Genomic DNA, 20,863 nt, shown 5'->3' with positions numbered 1-20,863 from the left:
CCTATAGTGTTTAGGGTTTAGTCCCACATTACGTGAAACACAAGGAGAGTGGGAATAAGCCCAGAACTCCAAGAATCTAGTTTCCTATATACAGATAGGTGAGAGAATGAGGAGTCCATTCAGGGCAGGACTGATCGCTGAATACAAGATCCAAAAATCACGGCAATCATAAAGTAGTCTGCAAGTGACGTATCTTTATCCCAGTGACTCTATTGACATAATCCAACCAGATCAATATGTGCAATACACTTACCTTGTCTTTGCAAATATTGATCTGGTTGGATTATGTCAATAGAGTCACTGGAATAAAGATACGTCACCTGCAGACTACTGTATGAGTGCTGTGATTTTTGGATTGAGGAATCCCTTATCAGGGCACCTAACCACGGTATCAAAGAGAGTGCGGTGCGGTTTCTGTATGTTATTTTGATTCGCAATACAGCTCAGCTCACAGTGCTTTCATTGCCTGTCAATGTGTGACAGTTTATAAGGTGAAGGGGGCTATAAACATTCAATGGCTGCTGACCTGATCTCCCTATATAAATGATTGCTTGTGACAGAGACACGTAATTTCTTCCAGCAGACGGGGGAGTTCGCACGCCCATAGAATTGAGTCTATGGGACAGGTGGAGATGCGCACTGCCCTGAGCGGGTACGAGCGACAGAATCCGCCAGAACTTATCAGTACGGATTCTGTGGTGTGAACCCTCCCTTTGAGCGGAATTCAAGCGGAATTTAAGCCCCCATTGACTTTTTTTTAGGATTCCTTTCACCGAATCTGCCCAAAGAAATGACATGTCAATGGGTGGAAAGCGGATCTGGGGCGGAAAATTCTGCTTGTAATTCCATTAAACACAATGGGACATTGCTTTGTTCATGTTTTAGAGGGGGGAATTTCAAGCAGAAATTAAGAGCAGATTCCTCTTCAATTCCTCAGTGTGAACATACTCTTATAGACAGAGATGATTGAAAGCACCTCTCCCTGCTTGTTCTCCTGATGTATAGGGGTCTCAGCAGACAGGTCCCTGTGACAAACTGGACACTTAGGGGGACATTTATGAAGATCAGCGTACAAGTACACAAGTCTTATGCTGCATTTACACAAAGCGATAATTCGCCCGATCGTACAATTAACGATTTTGAAATAAAGATTTGTTTTTATAACGATCAGCGTTTAGACGGAACGATATATCGTATGGAAAAATCGTATTGCGATCGTCTTGCGATTGCTTAAGCCTATCTCACACATAGGGTAAATTGGTGAAAAAATGTTTACACGAAACGATCTGCGATTTTTTTGCGATTGACCAACGACAATTTGAGAACATGTTCAAAGAACAAAATGAACGATTTCTCGCTCGTCGCTTGATCGTTCGCTATGTTTACACGGAACAACTATCGCTCAAATGCCATCGTTATCGCGCAAATTCGAACGATAATTGTTCTGTCTAAACGCAGCTTTTCCCGTCCGTATTAACTAAGAGCAGGTGTAGATTTGTATCATGATTTATGCCCGTGAGCAGGTGTAAAACATGATAAAACAGCACAGAAGACCAAACCCCCCACCCCATTAGGCGAGCGAGGGATACGGCAGGCGTACGCCAGGGAGAAGAGTCTCCACCATGCACCAGTGGCGCAGCCTTTGTTAATCACCCCCTTAAAGGGGGTATCTCTGACGAGGAGCCATGAGATGGACCGGCCTCCATTGTGTCCATAGGCAGATAGCAGGTTGTCTTTGTGATACAACTCATGTAGTAACATGAATACAATCATTTCCTATGGTAACACTTTTTTCGTAACTGTATTTTGATCCATGTTGTCATTTTTAATTCTTCCAATTTGAAGTAAAGTTAGGTTGCTTTTCTTTGCTGCACAGCAGGCATGGGGAACCTGCCCGGGCATGATGGGAATTGTAGTTTTGCAATAACTGTATAGCTGAAAGTTCTCCATCCCTGATTTACAGCCGTAAAAAAATGTAAATAAATACATTTATGTTTTTAGGTTGTATGATAAAAGTAATAAAAGCACACATATTGGAATTGCAGCTGCCCCCTACATCATTTGCCCTCATCAATCATGGCCGCTAGGCTGACGCCACGTGACAGTCTGCCGCAGAGTATCGCGCACGCGCAGTACCACACCTGGGCGCCGCTCAGTCATTGCCCGCCGCGCATGCGTGTTCTCTGGCCTCGCGCCGTCCCGTCACCAGTGAGAGTGCGAGGCAGAGGACAGATTGTCGCCGGAAGCGGAAACGGAGCCTTGTCACTATCCTCCAGGAACCGGAGTCATGGTGGACGTAAAAGATGCGCTGTTGTCTGTCCTGCCGACTATCCGGGTGCCCAGGCCTGGGGACCGAGTCCATAAGGATGAGTGTGCCTTCTCCTTCCATACTCCGGTATTACATCCCTGTGTATCTAGATAGTCAGCTGCCCTCTCACTGCTCCCAGTATCCATAGCAGCTGCTGGGGTTATTGTCCCCTCCCCCCACCCCAGCACATAGACCCCCAGTATGGAGAAGGGACAAACCAAAGACTATACCCAGTGTATGCAAATGAGGGTGCCAGGCCCCGCCCGTGTCATGTGACCACTCATCTTGCTGCCAGTTAGAGGGGTTTGTAGTAATGGCGGCCTCTTGGGTAATGGACCTCCCATTCATGTGTATAGGACCCAGATGCAGCCACCATTATATCATGGAAGGTTTGGGGTCAGGGAGTTGCTGCCGTCTTATGGGCGTCGCCACATTCTTAAAGGGTTTCTCCACTTTGGATAATGTACTGTTAGAAGGTTCACTTGACAAAAGATGAGTCATAAAGTGCCTGGGCTACAGGGCTTCCCGGTCCGTAGCCTCGGTGTAATACAGGACGTATAAGCCCTTAGTGTTCACATTCCCTACAGCGCCACCACAGGGGGAAGAAAGCATTACACTGCGTCCATTCATATCAAGGGGTTGTTTGTGTATGATAGTGTCACTACTTACCTTACTAAAATCTTCAACCTCTCCCTCTCCTCTGGCATCTTCCCCTCGGCTTTCAAACACTCCATTATCACTCCCTTACTGAAAAAAACCTCCCTAGACCCCTCCTGTGCAGCCAACTATCGACCTGTCTCTAATCTTCCTTTTATCTCCAAACTGTTGGAACATCTGGTCTATTCCCGCCTAACCCGCTACCTCTCTGACAACTCTCTCCTTGACCCCCTTCAGTCCGGTTTCCGTCCTCACCACTCTACAGAAACTGCCCTAACTAAAGTCTCTAACGATCTCCTCTCCGCCAAATCTAAAGGTGACCATTCACTTCTCATCCTCCTGGACCTATCTGCAGCTTTTGACACTGTGGACCACCAGCTCCTCCTCTCCACGCTCTGCTCTATCGGCCTCAAGGACTCTGCTCTTTCCTGGTTCTCCTCCTATCTCTCCGACCACTCCTTTAGTGTATCACTTTCTGGCTCCACGTCATCTTCTCTCCCCCTTACAGTTGGGGTTCCTCAGGGATCAGTCCTGGGCCCTCTCCTTTTCTCACTTTACACTTTACCCATCGGACAAATCATCAGCAAGTTTGGTTTTCAGTACCATCTCTATGCTGATGATACCCAGCTATATACCTCCTCCCGTGATATCACCCCCGCACTTCTACAGAACACCAGTAACTGTCTGTCTGCCGTCTCTAACGCTATGTCCTCCCTATTCCTAAAACTAAACCTTTCTAAGACTGAGCTTCTTGTCTTCCCTCCTTCTGCTAAACACCCTCCACCTGACATCTCCATCTCTGTCTGTGGTGCGACCATAGCCCCTACACAGCAAGCCCGCTGCCTTGGGGTTATGTTTGACTCAGATCTTTCCTTCACTCCTCACATTAAATCTCTTTCACGTTCCTGTAATCTGCATCTAAAAAACATCTCTAAAATATGTCCCTTCCTTCCTGTCGAATCTGCTAAAACTCTCATTGTCGCTCTGATTCATTCCCGTCTTGACTACTGCAATTCCTTACTAATCGGCCTTCCTTCCTCTAAACTCTCCTCTCTCCAGTCCATTCTCAATACAGCGGCCAGGCTCATCCCCATATCCAGCCGTTATACTGATGCCTCCCCCCTGTGCCAGTCACTACACTGGCTCCCTGTTAAACACAGGATACAATATAAAGTCCTCCTGCTCACCCACAAGGCTCTCCACAGTGCTGCACCTCCATACATCTCCTCCCTCATCTCTGTCTACCGCCCTACCCGTGCCCTACGCTCCTCTAATGACTTACGATTAACATCCACCTTGATCCGCACCTCTCACTCCCGTCTCCAGGACTTTACCCGAGCTGCACCAGTTCCATGGAATACATTACCCAAGACTGTCAGACTCACCACCAATACACAAAGCTTCAAACGTGCCCTCAAAACACTTCTGTTCAAACAGGCTTACCAGGTTCCCTAATTTTGACTCAACCCTCAACCCCCCCCTCCACACACACACACACACACACACACACACACACACACCTCCACCACGCACACAGACACATACATACACGCACACGCACACACACACACACACACACACACACACACACACACACAGACACCTCCACCACGCACACAGACACATACATACACACGCACACACACACACACACCAAGCATTTAACCACTTAGACCTGTGCATGCAGGCATTGGCTGGTGACAGGTTCACCCCCCCTTACCCGCACTGCCTTATTTATAAAGATGGCTGGACCATAAGAACAACGATGCACTTTGCCCCTCTGCCATTTTGTCTCGCACCCCCTCCTGATAGTATGTAAGCTCATGCATGCGAGCAGGGACCTCACTCCTCATGTATGGATAATTATATGTATCTCTGTAATGTCGATTTTTTTGTCTATGTATGTACCTCCAGAATTGTAAAGTGCTGCGGAATCTGTTGGTGCTATATAAATAAAAAATTATTATTATTATATTATAGTGACAGAGCAATGGTGGCCGTGCTGCGCCCTGACCAAGAGATGAGGAGGCAGATCAGAGCACCCCCCACTATTAAAGGGGTTATCCAGGATTAGACAAACACGGCTGCTTTCTCCCAGATACAGCACCTCTCCTGTCCTCAGTTTGGGTTTTACAGTTTAGTTTCGCTCCTTGAATAAGCAGTGTTATATCTGAGCGGACAGATGTTAGGAGAGGGATGTGTAGTCATCAGGATCAGGGCAGCTATAGAGCCCCCTCCCCGTGACCATACGCTCCTGAGGTGGCCGAGCTGATACCTGGCGTTATAAGTCTTATCTGTGACGTCTCCTCTGGATCATTATAGATCTCGATAAATTTAAGTTAACCCTACGTTTACGCTCACATGGCGCACTCATTCACTGTAATAGACCACATATAAACTGCTTGGGATAATGTTTAGTCTTGTATACTACATTTCGTAGTAGAATTTGCTTCAGGTTTCTGGAAAATGAAATGATGTGTTCAGCAAATCAACCAAATGAAGTCATCTAGTAGATTGTATGGACCCCCAGCGGTATCCTGATGTATATGACCAACATCCAGCCCCGACAAGGAACGAGCAACACAGGAGGAAGAGCTCAACAGATCCCCTGTGATAACCAATAACTTGTGCGGATTTTGTCTTGTGTTTCAGGAGTCGGACGGAGGATTATATATCTGCATGAACACCTTCCTGGGGTTTGGCAGACCGTATGTAGAAAAACACTACAGCAAGACCAGCCAGAGAGCGTTCCTGCACCTGAAGAGGACCCCCAAACCGGTACTGAGACTGCTTATATGTAGGGGGAAGGGGATATGCTTAAAGTTAATGTACCATCAGGCCCGGGCTGAGGAAACCCCCGCCCCTCTATGACTCTGCTTCATTAGAATCAATGGAGCCGCATCATAGAGGGGCGGTGGGGTCCTCCCACTGGGGGTGGGTCAGCCTGCCTCCAGTGCTTCAGCCCGGGCCTGATGGTACATTGACTTTAAAGGGGATTTCCAGGATTAGAAAAAACTTGGCTGCTTTTTCCAGATACAGTGCCACTCTTGTTCTCAGTCTGTGGGTGGTATTGGAGCTCAGTTCCTTTGAATTGAATAGAAGCTAAGTTGTAATACCACACAGCACTGACATACGCCCCAGGAATGTTCCCAGCCTAACTGAAACACTGCAACGTTCAGAAAGACCCTGGCTAGAGTTGAAATGTCCATCAGTAGCCTATAAAGCTTTCAGTGTATATCCACCTGTGAGGTGTTGAAGCTTTGTGTATATATACCCGGCCTGGCCCTTTGCATGCTGTCTAATAAACTTTTGACCACTTTGCATTTGAATGAGTGCTACTGAGTCTTCTATTACAGTATAATTGGGTTAACACCCGTCCATGTGAACCAACTAGTCACCTGCAGTGCACCCCTGTCTCTTCCTATACGTAATACCCCACACAGACAGATGTGATGCTGTTTTCGGAAGAAAGCAGACTTCTTTTTTTTCTCAATCCTGATTAAACCAGCAGGACACGTTCTTTACATTGGGTTATTTCTATAATGCACAAAAGGGGTTTTGCCACATGGACACTTCTCCTCTTTCCACAGGATTAGCATAGATGTCTGAGCCTGGCGAGGGGTCTAACCGCTGGGGCTCCCGAAATCTTGAATGGACACTAATTGTCTATGGGATTGCTGCTGATAGCCAAGACAGTGAATGTAGCAGCAGGCAAGGGTGTATGTTGGTTCTTCACTCAGATAAGAGCTCTAGGAGGGCAGTTCTCAAGATTGTGAGGATTTCTTAGTGGTCGGAACACCCTGTGATCCTGGGGATAAGGAATTAGTGACTATAGTAGCAAAACCCCTTTAAACTCTATACAGAGCAAACAGATCGGACATGAGGGAGTGAGTAGTCGTCTCTGTCCAGTAATCCACGCGTTTCACGATGTCTGCACAGAGGGGGGCGCTGTTCCTCACTCCAGCTTTCAACACAGTATACACCCCCATTCATCTGGTTGCTATGGGCGATGTCTGCACTAGTTTTGCACTAAAGGTTCAGCACCGGACGCATTTCCTGACCGTGTGACATTTTTCTATTCCACAGAAATCCGATGACTCTAGTTCTAATACAGGTGACCCCCCTCGCAAAAAGCCCACACGTCTCGCCATAGGTAAGACCCTCTAAATAACAATGTCGGTGTCTAATACTACATGATGGAGAGTGAGTCACCAGACGGCTCTGGGATATCCTCTTATCCTCAATGTCTCTCCACTTTCTTTAGGAATGGAGGGCGGATTTGACATGTGTGATGAGCAGTGTGAATATGAGGAAGAGGTGAAGCTGGTCATTGTGCCCGAGTTCCTGGAGATTCAGCGGGATGGACTGTTAGGACTCCCAGAGATGGTCAGGGACCGGGTGGGTAACCTGAGGTGTGTGTGGGGTGGGGGGACCTATTTGTGAACCTTATACTAGCTATAGTGGGGTGTTGACAGACTTCATTGTGCTGCAGTTTTGCTCTTCTAGTACATCTCACTCCATTTTCCTGCCTCCATCAGGTTTCCACTGCCATTGATGCCATCTTAGCTGCTGACTCTGCCTCCCGTAAGCAGGAGATCCAGGCCTGGGACGGGGAGGTTAGGCAAGTCTCTAAACATGCATTCAGTCTCCAGCAGCTTGAGGGGGTCCCCCGCATCCCCCCATGGTGAGTGATTATAATACATCTCAGCATTGTGGTTGTCTTTTCCTGGAAGGGTTTCAGTACTTTGATTAAGTTATGACATGTAGGCAGCATCTGGGAAGGGATTACACTCTTGCCCCGTCCTCCATATTCATGGGGCTTGCAGTGAGGTAGCGATGGAGACGCAGTGCATTACACCCAGGATGTCTCCTCTTGCTCTTCATTGTATAGTAGTGCTTTCTTTGTACAATTGCTATATTTTCATATAGGAAAGCGAATGTCAGACAAGTCCTTTACAGTACAATCTATTACATCGGCCGCTAGTAACCAGTCTAGATGCTTATTAAACATCCCTCTCCCCCTCCTGACACCTCCAGAGCCTTTTGTGACAGTGTTAGACTTACCAGTTCCCTTGCTGGTGGTGTCATCAGTATCTGCCATTTGCCACATCAGGGCAGGTGTTAGATACCATAATGATGTATCTCAGATCTGCTGCGGCTTATTGTCACCATGTTAGCAGTGGCTGGTTACTATATTCTCCATAATGCTGGAGGCACAGAGGAGCCCAGCAGTACAGGAGGATTGGTAATACAGTTATTTATGGTCCTTATCATAGAGAAACCAGTAGAATATTATCTGTCACTGCATTTCTCTATCTCATTGTCTCCTCAGCGGGTGGAAGTGCAGTGTGTGCGATTTGCGGGAGAACCTGTGGCTCAATATGACAGATGGAGCGATCCTATGTGGAAGACGATACTTTGATGGTAGCGGAGGAAACAACCACGCTGTGCAGCATTACAGAGAGACCGGCTACCCGCTGGCTGTTAAACTGGGCACAATCACTCCAGACGGAGGCGGTGAGTTTTTCCTTTGGACACCATCTCAGCCGGTCACGTGACATTTAGGCTGGGTGCAGATTTGAGTAGGCCGAGCTTAGATCACCATTACACAAGCGGTCAGGGTTTTATAGCTGTAAAAAACTAAGCAAATGCACTAAAGTACTGATCATAAGTGATAGGGCTCAGTGCTCAGCACTAGTGTGACAAACTTGCTGAGCTGTTATGGTTCTGCAATCTTCTAAGAACCGGAACACTTGGCATTTGACTTCTCATGGCTGGGGCTGCCAGGAAAACATGAATACAGCCTGTGGCCTATGGCTGTATCCATGTTTTCCAGGACTCCCAACTTCTCCAGCTGCGAGGAATTAAATGTTAAGCGTTCCGGTTCGTAGAACTTTGCCAAAACCAAATATTTTGGCAACTTTGCTCAAAACTACTCAGCACCTTAGCCAAGCACGCAGATCCCCAGTGACTAAAACTTTGGACATATGAACATGACAACAATAGCTTGGTGCAATTTTAGTCACCCTTGTCTCGTACTGTTCTAGGTATACATCTCTTACAAAGAATTATGGGTCCATGGTTACAGACTACAGTCAAGCCAAATGTGTAGTCTGCTCCCACAGTCCTTTCTGTTTTCTATATATCATCACTGTCTGTGACTGTACCAGTGGAGATAGGTCTGCATAGTCGCCATATACCCAAAACCAGCTGATCTTGATAAAGCCATTGTGCAGAGTGTCTTTATTTACTTTACTTTCTATGTTCTCATTGTATTCGTAGCCTTTTGGATATTCTAGGATAGGATTGTCTTCTCCTGTTTTACACTGTCCCACTCTTCTCCGTCAGACGTCTATTCATACGATGAAGATGACATGGTCCTTGACCCAAACCTGGCCGAACATCTATCGCACTTTGGAATCGACATGATGAAGATGCAGAAGGTGAGAGGATGTTCTGGAATATTCCACCTGGCTTGTAGTCCATTCCATGCTAACGCCTAACCTCTTTTCCCATAGACTGACAAGACAATGACTGAGCTGGAAATTGATATGAATCAGCGGATTGGAGAATGGGAGCTGATCCAAGAATCGGGAGTACAGCTACAGCCCTTGTACGGCCCGGGGTACACTGGGATCCGCAACCTGGGAAACAGCTGCTATCTCAACTCCACTATGCAGGTTGTGTTCAGTATTCCTGCCTTCCAGCGCAAGTAAGTGTCTCCAGGGTCAGGACTGTCGCATCTCCTTTAGCAGACAAGGAACTGGCTATTGCATATAACATATTCTAGTTGCCTTAGTAGGAAATTGGAGGAGGATGTAGGGGCCATTAGGAGCCGTCCACACAAATTGTAGGCAATGAATAAGTAAACCTGTGCAGTATAAGAGCCGTATGGGGGTCTGTCTGTAACTATGATCAGCATCAGACATTTTAAGCTGAAATATAATTTGTTGCCTCCATCTCTTACAGGTATGTGGACCGTATGGAGCAGATATTCCATAAGGCACCAGCCGATCCGACGCAGGATTTCAGCACCCAGGTGTAAGGGAATGTTGTTTTCCTATGGGATATACAGACATGGGTTAGAGGGAGCACTGTTCAGTATAAGGATGTGTTTGGGGACTGGTCCTACAAGACCAAACAGTGTGACGTTTGACATGAATGTTCTTGGTGTAATATACATCCTTGATTTCCACAGAGTGAAGCTTGGTAATGGTTTGTTGTCTGGTGAATACTCCAAGCCGGGGAGTGAAAAGGAAGGCGAGGATCAAAAGGTGAGACCTGAGGTTCAGACGCCAAAGAAATAAATACAAGGGAATTTTGGCCTCAAGCCCCAATTTGCACAAACAATTTAGACTTTTTACAACTTTGCTCACCAATTGGGTGGAGTCCAAATGGTCTCAATCACCTTCCCTCCATGTGATGTCCTATATGATTCCTTACTTTTTTTTTTTTTTAGCATTTATTTAAAAGAGAATTCTCCTGTAATACCGCTCCTGGATCTCACTGACAGTTGTCGGCCTTCTGCAGGTTCTCCTGCTGCAACATCACTGCCTGGCTGATTGATTGCCCCCTCCCCCCCTTTCAGCCAATCAGCGATTGCAGCAGTGTCCCACCCCAGTCACCGATTGGCTGAGCAGGCAGTTGATCAGCTGGGTACCTGACCTTACAGCTGGAGGAGCTGCAAGAAGTGGTGTATTCTTTCCAGTCTGACACAGTCTCTGCTGCCACCTCTGTCCATGTCAGGAACTGCCCAGAACAGCAGCAAATCCCCATAGAAAACCTCTCCTGCTCTCTAGACTGGAAAGAATAAACCACTTTCTGCAGGACATACAGCAGCTGATAAGTACTCGAAGAATTTTTTAATAGAAGTAAATTGCAAACCTCTGGCACTTTCTGGCACCAGTTGATTTGAATAAAAAACAATTTGGTAAACTACCCCTTTAACAAAATGACCTCAGAAAAATAACTCTTAAGTCTTGGCCACTAGGTGTCTCCCTTCCTAGCAATCTGCTGTCTACTCTCTGTCGCTAAAGTATGCCTGTCAGGACGGCCACTGGCAGATCAGCGGCAAATCCCTCTATTCATTCGGACATTCATGGTTCATAGCCATGGATACCCAGATTTCTGAATGAAGAGAGGAATTCTCAGCTGATCCATCAGCAGCTACGCTGACAGGTACACTTTACAACATCACAAAATCTCTAGTAACAGCCTCAGCAAGAGAGATTATGTAAAGTGGGGGTGGGGTTTCACATGTGCTCTGTGCTAATGAGAGAGAGAGATCTGCATTGTGCATGCAAGGTAGATCAAGGCTTCCATCTCGTTCATCTTAGCAGCTCAATGCTTAGTAACACTTTCCTCACTTTGTGGCTGCTGTTTACTTTCTTTCTACCCATGGCACTTTGTAAAACCAGTGCATCAGTAACCTCTTCTTCCCCCACAGAGGTAGTATACTGTCTAGATCAGACGTGTCCAACTCAGGCCCTCCAGCTGTTTTAAAACTACAATTCCCATCATGCCTGGACAGCTAAAGCTTTGGCTGTCTCGGCATGATGGGAATTGTAGTTGTGCAACAGCTGGAGGGCCTGAGTTTGACACGTCTGATCTAGATTATCAGCCCAGCAGACTGCAAGCCTGTATAACGCTCTATCCCCCGCACTGTCATGACGTAGCAGAGAGGAGGATGTATGGTGCTCTGACAATGTAACTATATGTGATACTGGGAAACAGCCTGTCTCTGGTCCTGCCTCCTGAGATGGAGAGAATGAGAAATAACTGTGCCTCATGGAGGAGGCTTTCAAGGCCTCAATAATAGAAGTGGGAGCAGTAACATCATGTTGTCACCTTCTGTATTTGTCTATAGGGTGTACAGGACGGCATTGCACCTCGTATGTTTAAAGCACTTATTGGGAAAGGACATCCCGAGTTCTCCACCAACAGGCAGCAGGATGCTCAGGAGTTCTTCCTTCACTTCATAAACATGGTGGAGGTGAGTGGCGGTGGTATTCATCACAGTGACCCCCGTGTTCGCCGCAGTGGTGCTCACCCTAGGTTATGTCTCCCCAGAGGAATTGCCGCAGCTCCTCCAATCCCAATGAAGTTTTCCGTTTCTTGGTGGAGGAGAAGATTAAGTGTCTGGTGTCTCAGAAGGTGAAGTACACACAGCGAGTGGAGTATATCCTACAGCTGCCCGTACCCATGGAGGCCGCACTTAACAAAGGTCAGACAAGCCAGCCGCAGCTGGGGGAGGATGGGAGGGCAGCCATGTACTGATCTGCAGCAGCTCACTAGTACTTTATATGTTGTGCAGAGGAGCTCGCTGCCTACGAACAGGCCAGGCAGCAAGCGGAGCAGGACCACCGCCCCCCTCCCGAGCTAGTCAGAGCACGAATCCCATTCACATCCTGTCTAGAAGCCTTCGCAGCCCCTGAGCAACTGGATGAGTTCTGGAGCGCTGCTCTGCAGGCCAAATCTACTGCACTTAAGTAAGAAAGGAACGGTTTGTTTTATTTACTGGGGTCATCCAGGATCCTTCGCCTGATAGAATGTTCTGCAACCTTCTCACCTACATTGTATTTTATAGACTCCACTGTAAGTTCTCTGTTTGCGGTCTGTGAATTGAGAGGCTGAGAATTTTCACCAAACTAGTTTCCTCACACAGCTGAGGGTTTGTTACAATGATCCGTAATGTAAATGCATCAGCAGCACAAGTCGTCTTGTCCTGCACTACCAGGCCTTTACATTGTAACAAACTACTGCTGTGTAAGGAGGATCGGGCAGGAGAACAGGTATCGGTAAAGCCATATGTATTAGGAAGATGCAGAACCTTTTATCTGTTAAGGAGGATTCGAGTGGCCATGTCTCACCGATTAAACGTTTTAGTTATTTGTCATTGTCTTGTTTCTCCCAGGACATCCCGCTTTGCCTCATTCCCGGATTACCTGGTCATCCAGATTAAGAAATTCACCTTTGGTCTGGACTGGGTTCCAAAGAAACTGGGTAAGGATGGAAAGTGTCATCACCATTGTGGTTATATATACTGGGGCATAGACCACTGGCTCCATCCAACTCCCGACACTGTGCATTGTGGTCTATAATGGCGAATATGGCCATCTGGTTATAAACTTGGACATCGAGAAGGAAGTTATCATGTGTTTCAAAATTACCCCCCAGCTCTGCTAGTTGGTAGGTTGGTAGGTCCCATACAGAAGACGCCATTGGTTACCTTGGTTCCGTATTTCTTTGACCCTGTGCATTGACCTCATCTTTCCGTTTGATCTTTAGACGTCTCAATTGATGCCCCAGAGGAACTGGACCTGTCTCAGTTTCGGGGTGGGGGCCTACAAGGGGATGAAGAAGAACTCCCAGATGTTGCCCCCCCATTGGTGACCCCAGACGAGCCCAAAGGTAGCCTTGGTTTCTATGGCAACGATGATGACGACTCGTACTGCTCCCCTCACTTCTCCTCTCCGACATGTTAGTGTTTCTGACTCTTGTGGGACATGTGGATGGATGTGGGATGCTTAGCAACTCAGTGAGGGTCTTCCCCATAGCCTATAATATCCGTAACTGATTGACGTCCCTATAGTGTCTATCATGGGGGTCTTACAGGGTACATTAACACTAATCATCTCTCTAGAGCAGGGATGGGGAACCTTCGGCCCTCCAGCTGTTGCAAAACCACAATTCTCATCATGCCTGGACAGCCAAAGCAAAGCTTTGGCTGTCCAAGCATGATGGGAATTGTAGTTTTGTAACAGCTGGAGGGCCAAAGGTTCCCCATCTCTGCTCTAGAGGAAGGCTGACAAGTATCTGATTGCTATGTGTTTATATAGCATTGTTTCCAACCTGTGGCTCACCAGCTGTTCCAAAACTACAACTCCCAGCATGCCCTGACAGCTGAAAGTTCCTGCACTTCTGCCAATAGAACCAGTCCGATGCAAACCTTTATATGTGGAGAATAAAAGCAGTGACTTGATTGGTTACCCCTTACCCCAAAGGGTGGGCTCCTGTTCTGATCATGCGACTTCAGTATTCTAGTTCAGTGTATGTGCTGCATGAGATGTGGCTGGCGGTGCATGCCTTGTGTGTTTGTATAGGGGGAGGGGGGTCTGCCTGTGGGCTCCCTGCTCCCTTTGTCCTGGGATCTGTTCTGTCTCTTTCTCTGCTCACCCCTTTGGTGAGGTCTCTAAACCACGCTGTGCAGGAAACGCCTCATCATAGTTCGCTTGCAAATCTCTCTCTGTTCACAGCTCCCATGCTGGATGAGTCAGTAGTCACGCAGCTGGTGGAGATGGGATTCCCGGCTGAAGCTTGTCGCAAAGCTGTTTATTACACGGGTAACAGCGGAGCAGAAGCTGCCATGACGTGGGTAATGTCACACATGGATGACCCAGGTAATATATGGAGCTGAGTGTTATTACCCTGGCATTTATCACTGTGTTATAGTAAGCTCCCCATGTACAGCCTCCAGTGTAGCTGTGGCCAGGGTTAAAATAGGAAAAAAAAACACTATACTTGCATATCACAGGATCTTCACTGCTCCCGTTTGGCCTCATCCGGTGTCTGGATTTTTTTTTTCTCTTGTTTTCGAGACAAGCACTACATACAGGACCTGCCCACTGCCAATCACTGGCCAAGATGGCGCACTGCAGTGGTCAGTGATTGGCTAAGCGGGCAGGTCCTGCACCAAGCACTCATATTGTAAAAAGGCAGAAGCATTGGTAGGGACTGGAAGTAGTCAAAAGAGATCTGCGGGGGACCAGGGATAGTTAAAGTGTAACTGTCATGTTTTTTTTTTTTTATTGCAGAAATCAGTAGTATAAGCGATTTTAAGAAACTCTGTAATAGGTTTCATCAGCCAAAAAAGCCTCTTTCTGTACTCAAGAAGCAATCTCCCAGCCTCCCCCCCTGACTTCTTATCTGTGCATTATCAGGCATACACGTCTTTATTACAGATAAGTCAGTGAAGACGGGCTCTGCTCTCTCCATTGTAAGCCTATGAAGGGGGGAGGGGCTGAGGGAGATGAGGGAGCAGGAAGAGATGACATGAAGGTCAGCGGTTTGTAGACTCTCTGGGCACCAAAAACGCTAAATTCAGGTGTCAGAAAGGTCAGTGCTTATCTATGAACTTACTGAGAGAAGATTGCAGGGTGTTGTGCTGTGCAGGAATCCTCCGTGCTCAGTCACTCCTAACAGCCCCTCCCCTCTCCATAGCCACATAATGGAGACAGAAATCCTGCTTCATCTGATGTGAGGGGGGAGGCTGGGAGATTGCTTTTTCACTACAGAAGGAAACTCTTTTAGTACATAAAACCTATTACAGAGTTTCTTAAAATCGCTTCAACTGTTGATATTTAATGTTTTCAGAAAAATGACCCTGAAATGACAGTTACGCTTTAAGAGAAGGTTTTTATTTTTCCATTTATCCCAGCTCCAGTTATCGGCTCCCTGCATTTTGGCCTCTGCTCCCTGCGCTTTAGCTTTGGCTCCCTGCGTTTTGGGCTTGGCTCCCTGCTAAAGGAGAAACACTGAGTGATGAGTAAAACTTCCAGCCACCTGGAGAAAGAAATTATTTTTGCCCCAAATCCCGATTAAATATAATAATGGGTTATAAATGTGTCTGTGCTGAGGGTCATATAAAGCATCAGTTGACCGTGCCTCTTGGTCCGGGCATGCTCCCTATGTATAATATGTGTACACCTGTAGATGTGGGCTGTTTCATTATATGGATAGAGGCAGAAGCTTTATGATTAAACCGCTAATAACCTGACATTATTCTCTCTCCACAGACTTTGCTCATCCTTTAGTATTATCTGGCGTCAGCGCCCCACCTTCAGTCCCCATAGGAGGAGACCCCCCATCTGAGGAGCACATAGCCACCATTATATCCATGGGCTTCTCCCAAGAGCAAGCAGTGAGGGCGCTCCGCTCTACAGTAAGTACTCCGCCACTGCTGTGTGCCAGCATCCAGTAACACTTTCCTCCTGTTCTAATCACAAATGGGGTGACGGGAGATATGTACAATCATGTAAAGAGGAGGTAACCTTACACCTAACCCTCACCACTGTCTGATTTTTAATCCCTATAGAACAACAGTCTGGAGCGAGCTGTGGACTGGATCTTCTCTCACATTGATGACCTGGATGCTGAAGCTGCCATGGACCTGTCTGAAGGACGTTCTGCTGCAGAGTCTGTGTCCGAGAGCCTCCCCGCTGCTGGACCCCGTGTCAAAGATGGAAATGGCCGTGAGTGTCTGACCGATAGTAGTGGTGGCTGCGTTATTTGTGGTTACATAGTTAATAAGGTTGAAAAAAGACAAGAGTCTATCAAGTTCAACCTACAGAAACCTTACTGTGCAGACCCAGAGGAAGGCAAAACCCCCATGAGGCAGATGACAATTGCCCCATCACAGGGAGAAAAATTCCTTCCCGACTCCAATGGCGACCAGAACAATCCCCGGATCAATGTATCACCGGAAATCTAATGCCCATAACTTGTTATATTATATTTATAGAGAAAAGCATCCAGGCCTCCCTTGAACTCATTTAATGAATCGGCCATGACATCATGTGGCAGAGAGTTCCACAGTCTCACTGCTCGTACAGTAAAGAATCCCCATCTGTGCTGGTGGTGAAATCTTCTTTCCTCTTGATGTAGAAGATGCCCCCTTGTCCTGGTTACAGACCTAGGAGTAAGGATATGCAAAATAGCTCTCACACCTCTTGTCAATGTTCTAAGGCTCCTTGATTGAGCGAGACTTGACTTGAAGGGACATATCTTTGCTCAAGAGGTGTGAGAGCTATTTTGTATATCCTTTCTTCCCAGACTTCTCAGTGGAGCAGCAGTGGCCTGTAAGTCTCCACACGTCTTTATGACGAGCTCTGCTTAAGGAGAGTCACTACCCCTTTGACCTAGGAGTAAAAAGACCACTACAAAGACCTCTGTACTGTCCATTCATATATTTGTACATTGTGCTCAGGTCGCCCCTAAGGCTGGGTTCACCCTACGTTTTTTTTCATCCGTTTTATTATTTAGCACATAACCGTACTTATTATTTCTACGGCCCAAATGCATAACCTAACATTTATCCACATTACACTTCATTTGCCATTTCTCTGCCCAAGCCTCCAGCTTCCCCAAATCCCTCTGTAATATGATGTTATAATCCTCTGTGCTGATTATTTTACCCAGTTTAGTGTCATTTGCAAAAATTGAGATTCTACACTGTAGCCCCTCTACAAGATCATTAATAAAAATAATAATGATATTAAAAAAAGGTGGACCCAACACTGACCCCTGTGGTACCCCACAAGTAACTGTCAATGACAGTATCGAGTAGTATCAATGACCACCCTCTCTTTTCTATCACACAACCAGTTACTTACCCATTTGGATATGATTTCCCCGAGTCCCAGCATCTTCATTTTGTAGACCAACCTTTCATGCGGCACAGTATCAAATGCCTATGAAAAGTCCAGATACACAACATCCACAGCCTCCCCCAGGTCCAATCTATAACTTACCTCTTCATAGAAGCCGATCAGATTAGTCTGGCAGGATCGATCTTCTCATAAATCCATGCTGATGCTGTGTCATAACATTATTTTCATTAAGATACTCTAGTATAGCATCTCTTACAATCCCCTCAAATACTTTACCCACTATAGATGTTAGACTTACAGGCCTGTAGTTTCCAGGATCACTCTTTGACCTCTTCTTGAATATTGGTACCACATTAGCTATGCGCCAGTCCTGGGGAACAATCCCTGTCATTATAGAATCTTTAAATATTAGGAATAAGGGTCTGTCTACACAGTACTTAATTCCTGCAAAACTCTGGGATTGATACCTCTTGGGTCCGGTGATACAGGTGTAGAAGGTCTGTTCAGGGTGGAAAGCCATTTTTAAAGGAGTTTTTCAAGGCTGGCACCCCTGCGGATAAGCTGTTCAGCACCTGCACTTCACAGTGATCTGGGCCAGAAGCAGTTGTCTCTGTTCACTCTGTAGTCGCCGGGCCTGGTTACTGCCGGTTAACTGTCTCAAAGTTTTTTATATACTTTTTTCATCAAGTCCTTATAGTTTTTCAAAATCTTCAGGGGGTACTGTACCTTATTGTCCTTGCAGGATACGAGCTGTTCGCATTTATCAGTCATATGGGAACATCCACCATGTGCGGTCACTACGTGTGTCATATAAAGAAAGATGGACGGTAAGAGAGATTGAGTCTGCTTGTTGCTTAGCCCCCTTGTCTTCTTCAGAATTTTTTTCTTCCTATATTTCACTTTCTAAACCTCATGTCCTATATTACTCTGCTGTCTTTTCCTCCTGCCGACCACTGTCCTCCCCTCCCCCTGTTGCCGACCACTGTCCTCCCCTCCCCCTGTTGCCGACCACTGTCCTCCCCTCCCCGTGTTGCCGACCACTGTCCTCCCCTCCCCCTGTTGCCGACCACTGTCCTCCCCTCCCCCTGTTGCTGACCACTGTCCTCTTTGTTGTCCCCTTCAGGTGGGTGATCTACAATGACCAGAAGGTCTGCGCATCTGAGAAGCCTCCAAAAGACCTTGGTTACATTTACTTCTACCAGCGTGTGCAGAGCTAATCTCCCCCCGCTCCTCAGTATGTGTTCTGTGTCCCTCCTTGGCGAGGATTACGGGATGGAGGGTTTTCTGGTTCACATCTTCAAGGCTTGGGGCGGCTTTATTCCTGGGTTATTGCTACAAGACGTTCCTGTCCTTGGATTCTCCCAACCCTCCGATCCCATCACTGCACTTCCCCCCCAATATCTTCGGCAGAGAAGGGGTCTGGCACGGGACGGTCAGGCTGTGTCTGCTTCTGCACTGGGGACAGGACGCGGCAAGGCTTTAGGGTGGAGTTCTGATACCGCAATCTCTGTGCTCGGCCTCGGGGCACGGGGTTCATCTTGCAGTAGTTGGCTGGTTTATGTGTTCCCAAAACCGTGTGAATAAAGTTTTTTTTTTTCTCCCCGTATTTTAGTTTCTGGTTTTGTCTGATGCCTGGACCCTGAACATTATAGTGTGGGACCAACGCTCTAATAGTAAAGCCTTGCTCCTGGATCTATTCAAGAAACAGTGCCACTCTTGTCTCTAGGCTTTGTCTGGTATTGCAGTATGGGGATGAGCTGCATTACCAAATACAGACAAGAGTGGCACTATTACTGAAATCCTGAGCTGCTTCAAAAGTCAAAAATAAGCCACATATCTCCCAAGTGCTCGATAGATTCAGAATCTTGAATATAACAAAGGAACAGTAAGTGTAGGAAACACAGTTTATTTTTTAATTCTTTGCCTAATATTCATGTATTATCCTATTGTGTATCATGTGATAGATTGTAAGCCCCACCAAACCCTGGCTCAGTCTGACTGTAAGGCAGGAGCTCGCCCCCATTTATTACTAAGTTGTAAAAGGTTTTCCTTTTTTTTCTACTCCACCAGACCTTCGGCCCTCCAGCTGTTGCAAAACTACAATTCCCATCATGCCTGGGCAACAAAGCTTTCGTTTTGGCTGCCCAGGCAAGATGGAAATTGTAATTTTGCAACAGCTGGAGGGCTGAAGGTTCTCCATTCCTGTCCTAATCCCCAACCTGTGGTTATCCAGCTGCTGCAAAACTACAACTCCCAGCATGCTCTGATGGTCATTGACTGACAGGACACAATGGGAACTGTAGTTCTGCACAGGTTTGGGATCATTGTGCTCTACCATCTCCACCATACAACTACACCCTCCAGCTGAGGGCACATAGACACAGCCATATTGACAGCCATTTTTTACCCCTTGAGCTCGATGAATATGACTTTACAACAGATTACTGGGGCGACAATATAATGACACAGGGGGCCTTGAATTATGTCTGCACCTATACAAGGAGGAACACGGCGACTGGTGTACAAGCAGCTGCATTCACATCCGGCTCCATATAGAGGACTTTCTAATAGGGCTGGGCGATTAACCGAATTCGATTAATTCGCCTAGATTTTGAAAATCGTAAATTTGACCTGCAGGGGGAGCAGTGGCGCTCCAGGCAAGCTGCTCCTCCTGCAGGTCAGAGCAGGACCGCACACCTGCACCCAGAGAACTGCAAAAGTCGCCCTACCAAACACACACCCGCCTACATGATTTTCGCCTGTCCGCACCCAGAGCACCGCAGCCGCCGCCCACCTGCACCCGGAGCAATGCAGCGCCGCCCACCTGCACCCGGAGCAATGCAGCGCCGCCCACCTGCACCCAGAGCAATGCAGCGCTGGCCACCTGCACCTGGAGCAATGCAGCGCCGCCGACCTGCACCCGGAGCAATGCTTCGCCGCCCACCGGCACCCGGAGCAATGCAGCACCTTAGAGCATCGGAGACATGAAGCTGGTGCCTGCATCATGGTGTAAGTAGTGTGCCTGTCACTGTGTGTGTCGGATGGGGCCATCTTTCTGGAAGACCTGTCATGTTTTCATGTATTACAGTCTCCATACTGTTTTGTGTGGTGCTAGTCAGTACTGCAAGACTACTACTAACCCCAAAACTACTCCCCATACTGCTCTACTACTACCCCCAATACTACTCCCCATACTGCTCTACTACTACCCCCAATACTACTCCCCATACTGCTCTACTACTACCCCCAAAACTACTCCCCATACTGCTCTACTACTACCCCCAATACTACTCCCCATACTGCTCTACTACTACCCCCAATACTACTCCCCATACTGCTCTACTACTACTCCCAGTACTGCTCTACTACTACCCCTAATACCACTCCCCATACTGCTCTACTACCCCCATACTGCTCTACTACTACTCCCCATACTGCTCTACTACTACCCCCCATACTGCTCTACTACTACCCCCAATACTGCTCTACTACCCCCATACTGCTCTACTAC

The 20,863-nt window shown here is 47.1% G+C and overlaps 1 protein-coding gene across 2 annotated transcripts; it reads left to right on the top strand.

The window, feature by feature from the left end:
- The first annotated feature begins 2,212 nt into the window (after window positions 1-2,212).
- On the top strand, window positions 2,213-18,951 carry USP5 (ubiquitin specific peptidase 5). 2 transcript variants are annotated; one of them, XM_069979900.1, is made up of 20 exons: window positions 2,213-2,395; window positions 5,618-5,743; window positions 7,052-7,118; window positions 7,230-7,363; window positions 7,504-7,649; window positions 8,298-8,482; window positions 9,314-9,408; window positions 9,484-9,677; window positions 9,935-10,006; window positions 10,164-10,239; window positions 11,832-11,957; window positions 12,035-12,188; window positions 12,279-12,453; window positions 12,879-12,967; window positions 13,253-13,444; window positions 14,221-14,364; window positions 15,760-15,905; window positions 16,059-16,215; window positions 18,095-18,179; window positions 18,476-18,951. In XM_069979900.1, the coding sequence occupies exons 1-20, from the start codon at window positions 2,288-2,290 to the stop codon at window positions 18,567-18,569; spliced, it is 2,565 nt and encodes an 854-aa protein (XP_069836001.1). In that variant the 5' UTR covers window positions 2,213-2,287; the 3' UTR covers window positions 18,570-18,951. The 2 variants fall into 2 exon arrangements, with proteins under 2 accessions (XP_069836001.1, XP_069836002.1); XM_069979901.1 differs by having other exon boundaries at window positions 2,214-2,395; window positions 13,253-13,375.
- The last annotated feature ends 1,912 nt before the right edge of the window (window positions 18,952-20,863 follow it).

The sequence above is a fragment of the Dendropsophus ebraccatus genome, chromosome 8 (genome assembly GCF_027789765.1).
Source record: "Dendropsophus ebraccatus isolate aDenEbr1 chromosome 8, aDenEbr1.pat, whole genome shotgun sequence".
Lineage (NCBI taxonomy): Eukaryota > Metazoa > Chordata > Amphibia > Anura > Hylidae > Dendropsophus > Dendropsophus ebraccatus.
Note: the sequence above shows the minus strand (reverse complement) of the source record. Positions and strands in the feature narration are given on the sequence as shown.

Excerpts from the sequence above, each read along its gene's own strand:
- USP5 (XM_069979900.1), top strand. The coding sequence starts at position 2,288 with ATGGTGGACGTAAAAGATGCGCTGTTGTCTGTCCTGCCGACTATCCGG. Across the intron at positions 7,119-7,229 it reads GCCCACACGTCTCGCCATAG|GAATGGAGGGCGGATTTGAC; the intron begins GTAAGACCCTCT and ends CACTTTCTTTAG. Across the intron at positions 13,445-14,220 it reads TCACTTCTCCTCTCCGACAT|CTCCCATGCTGGATGAGTCA; the intron begins GTTAGTGTTTCT and ends CTCTGTTCACAG.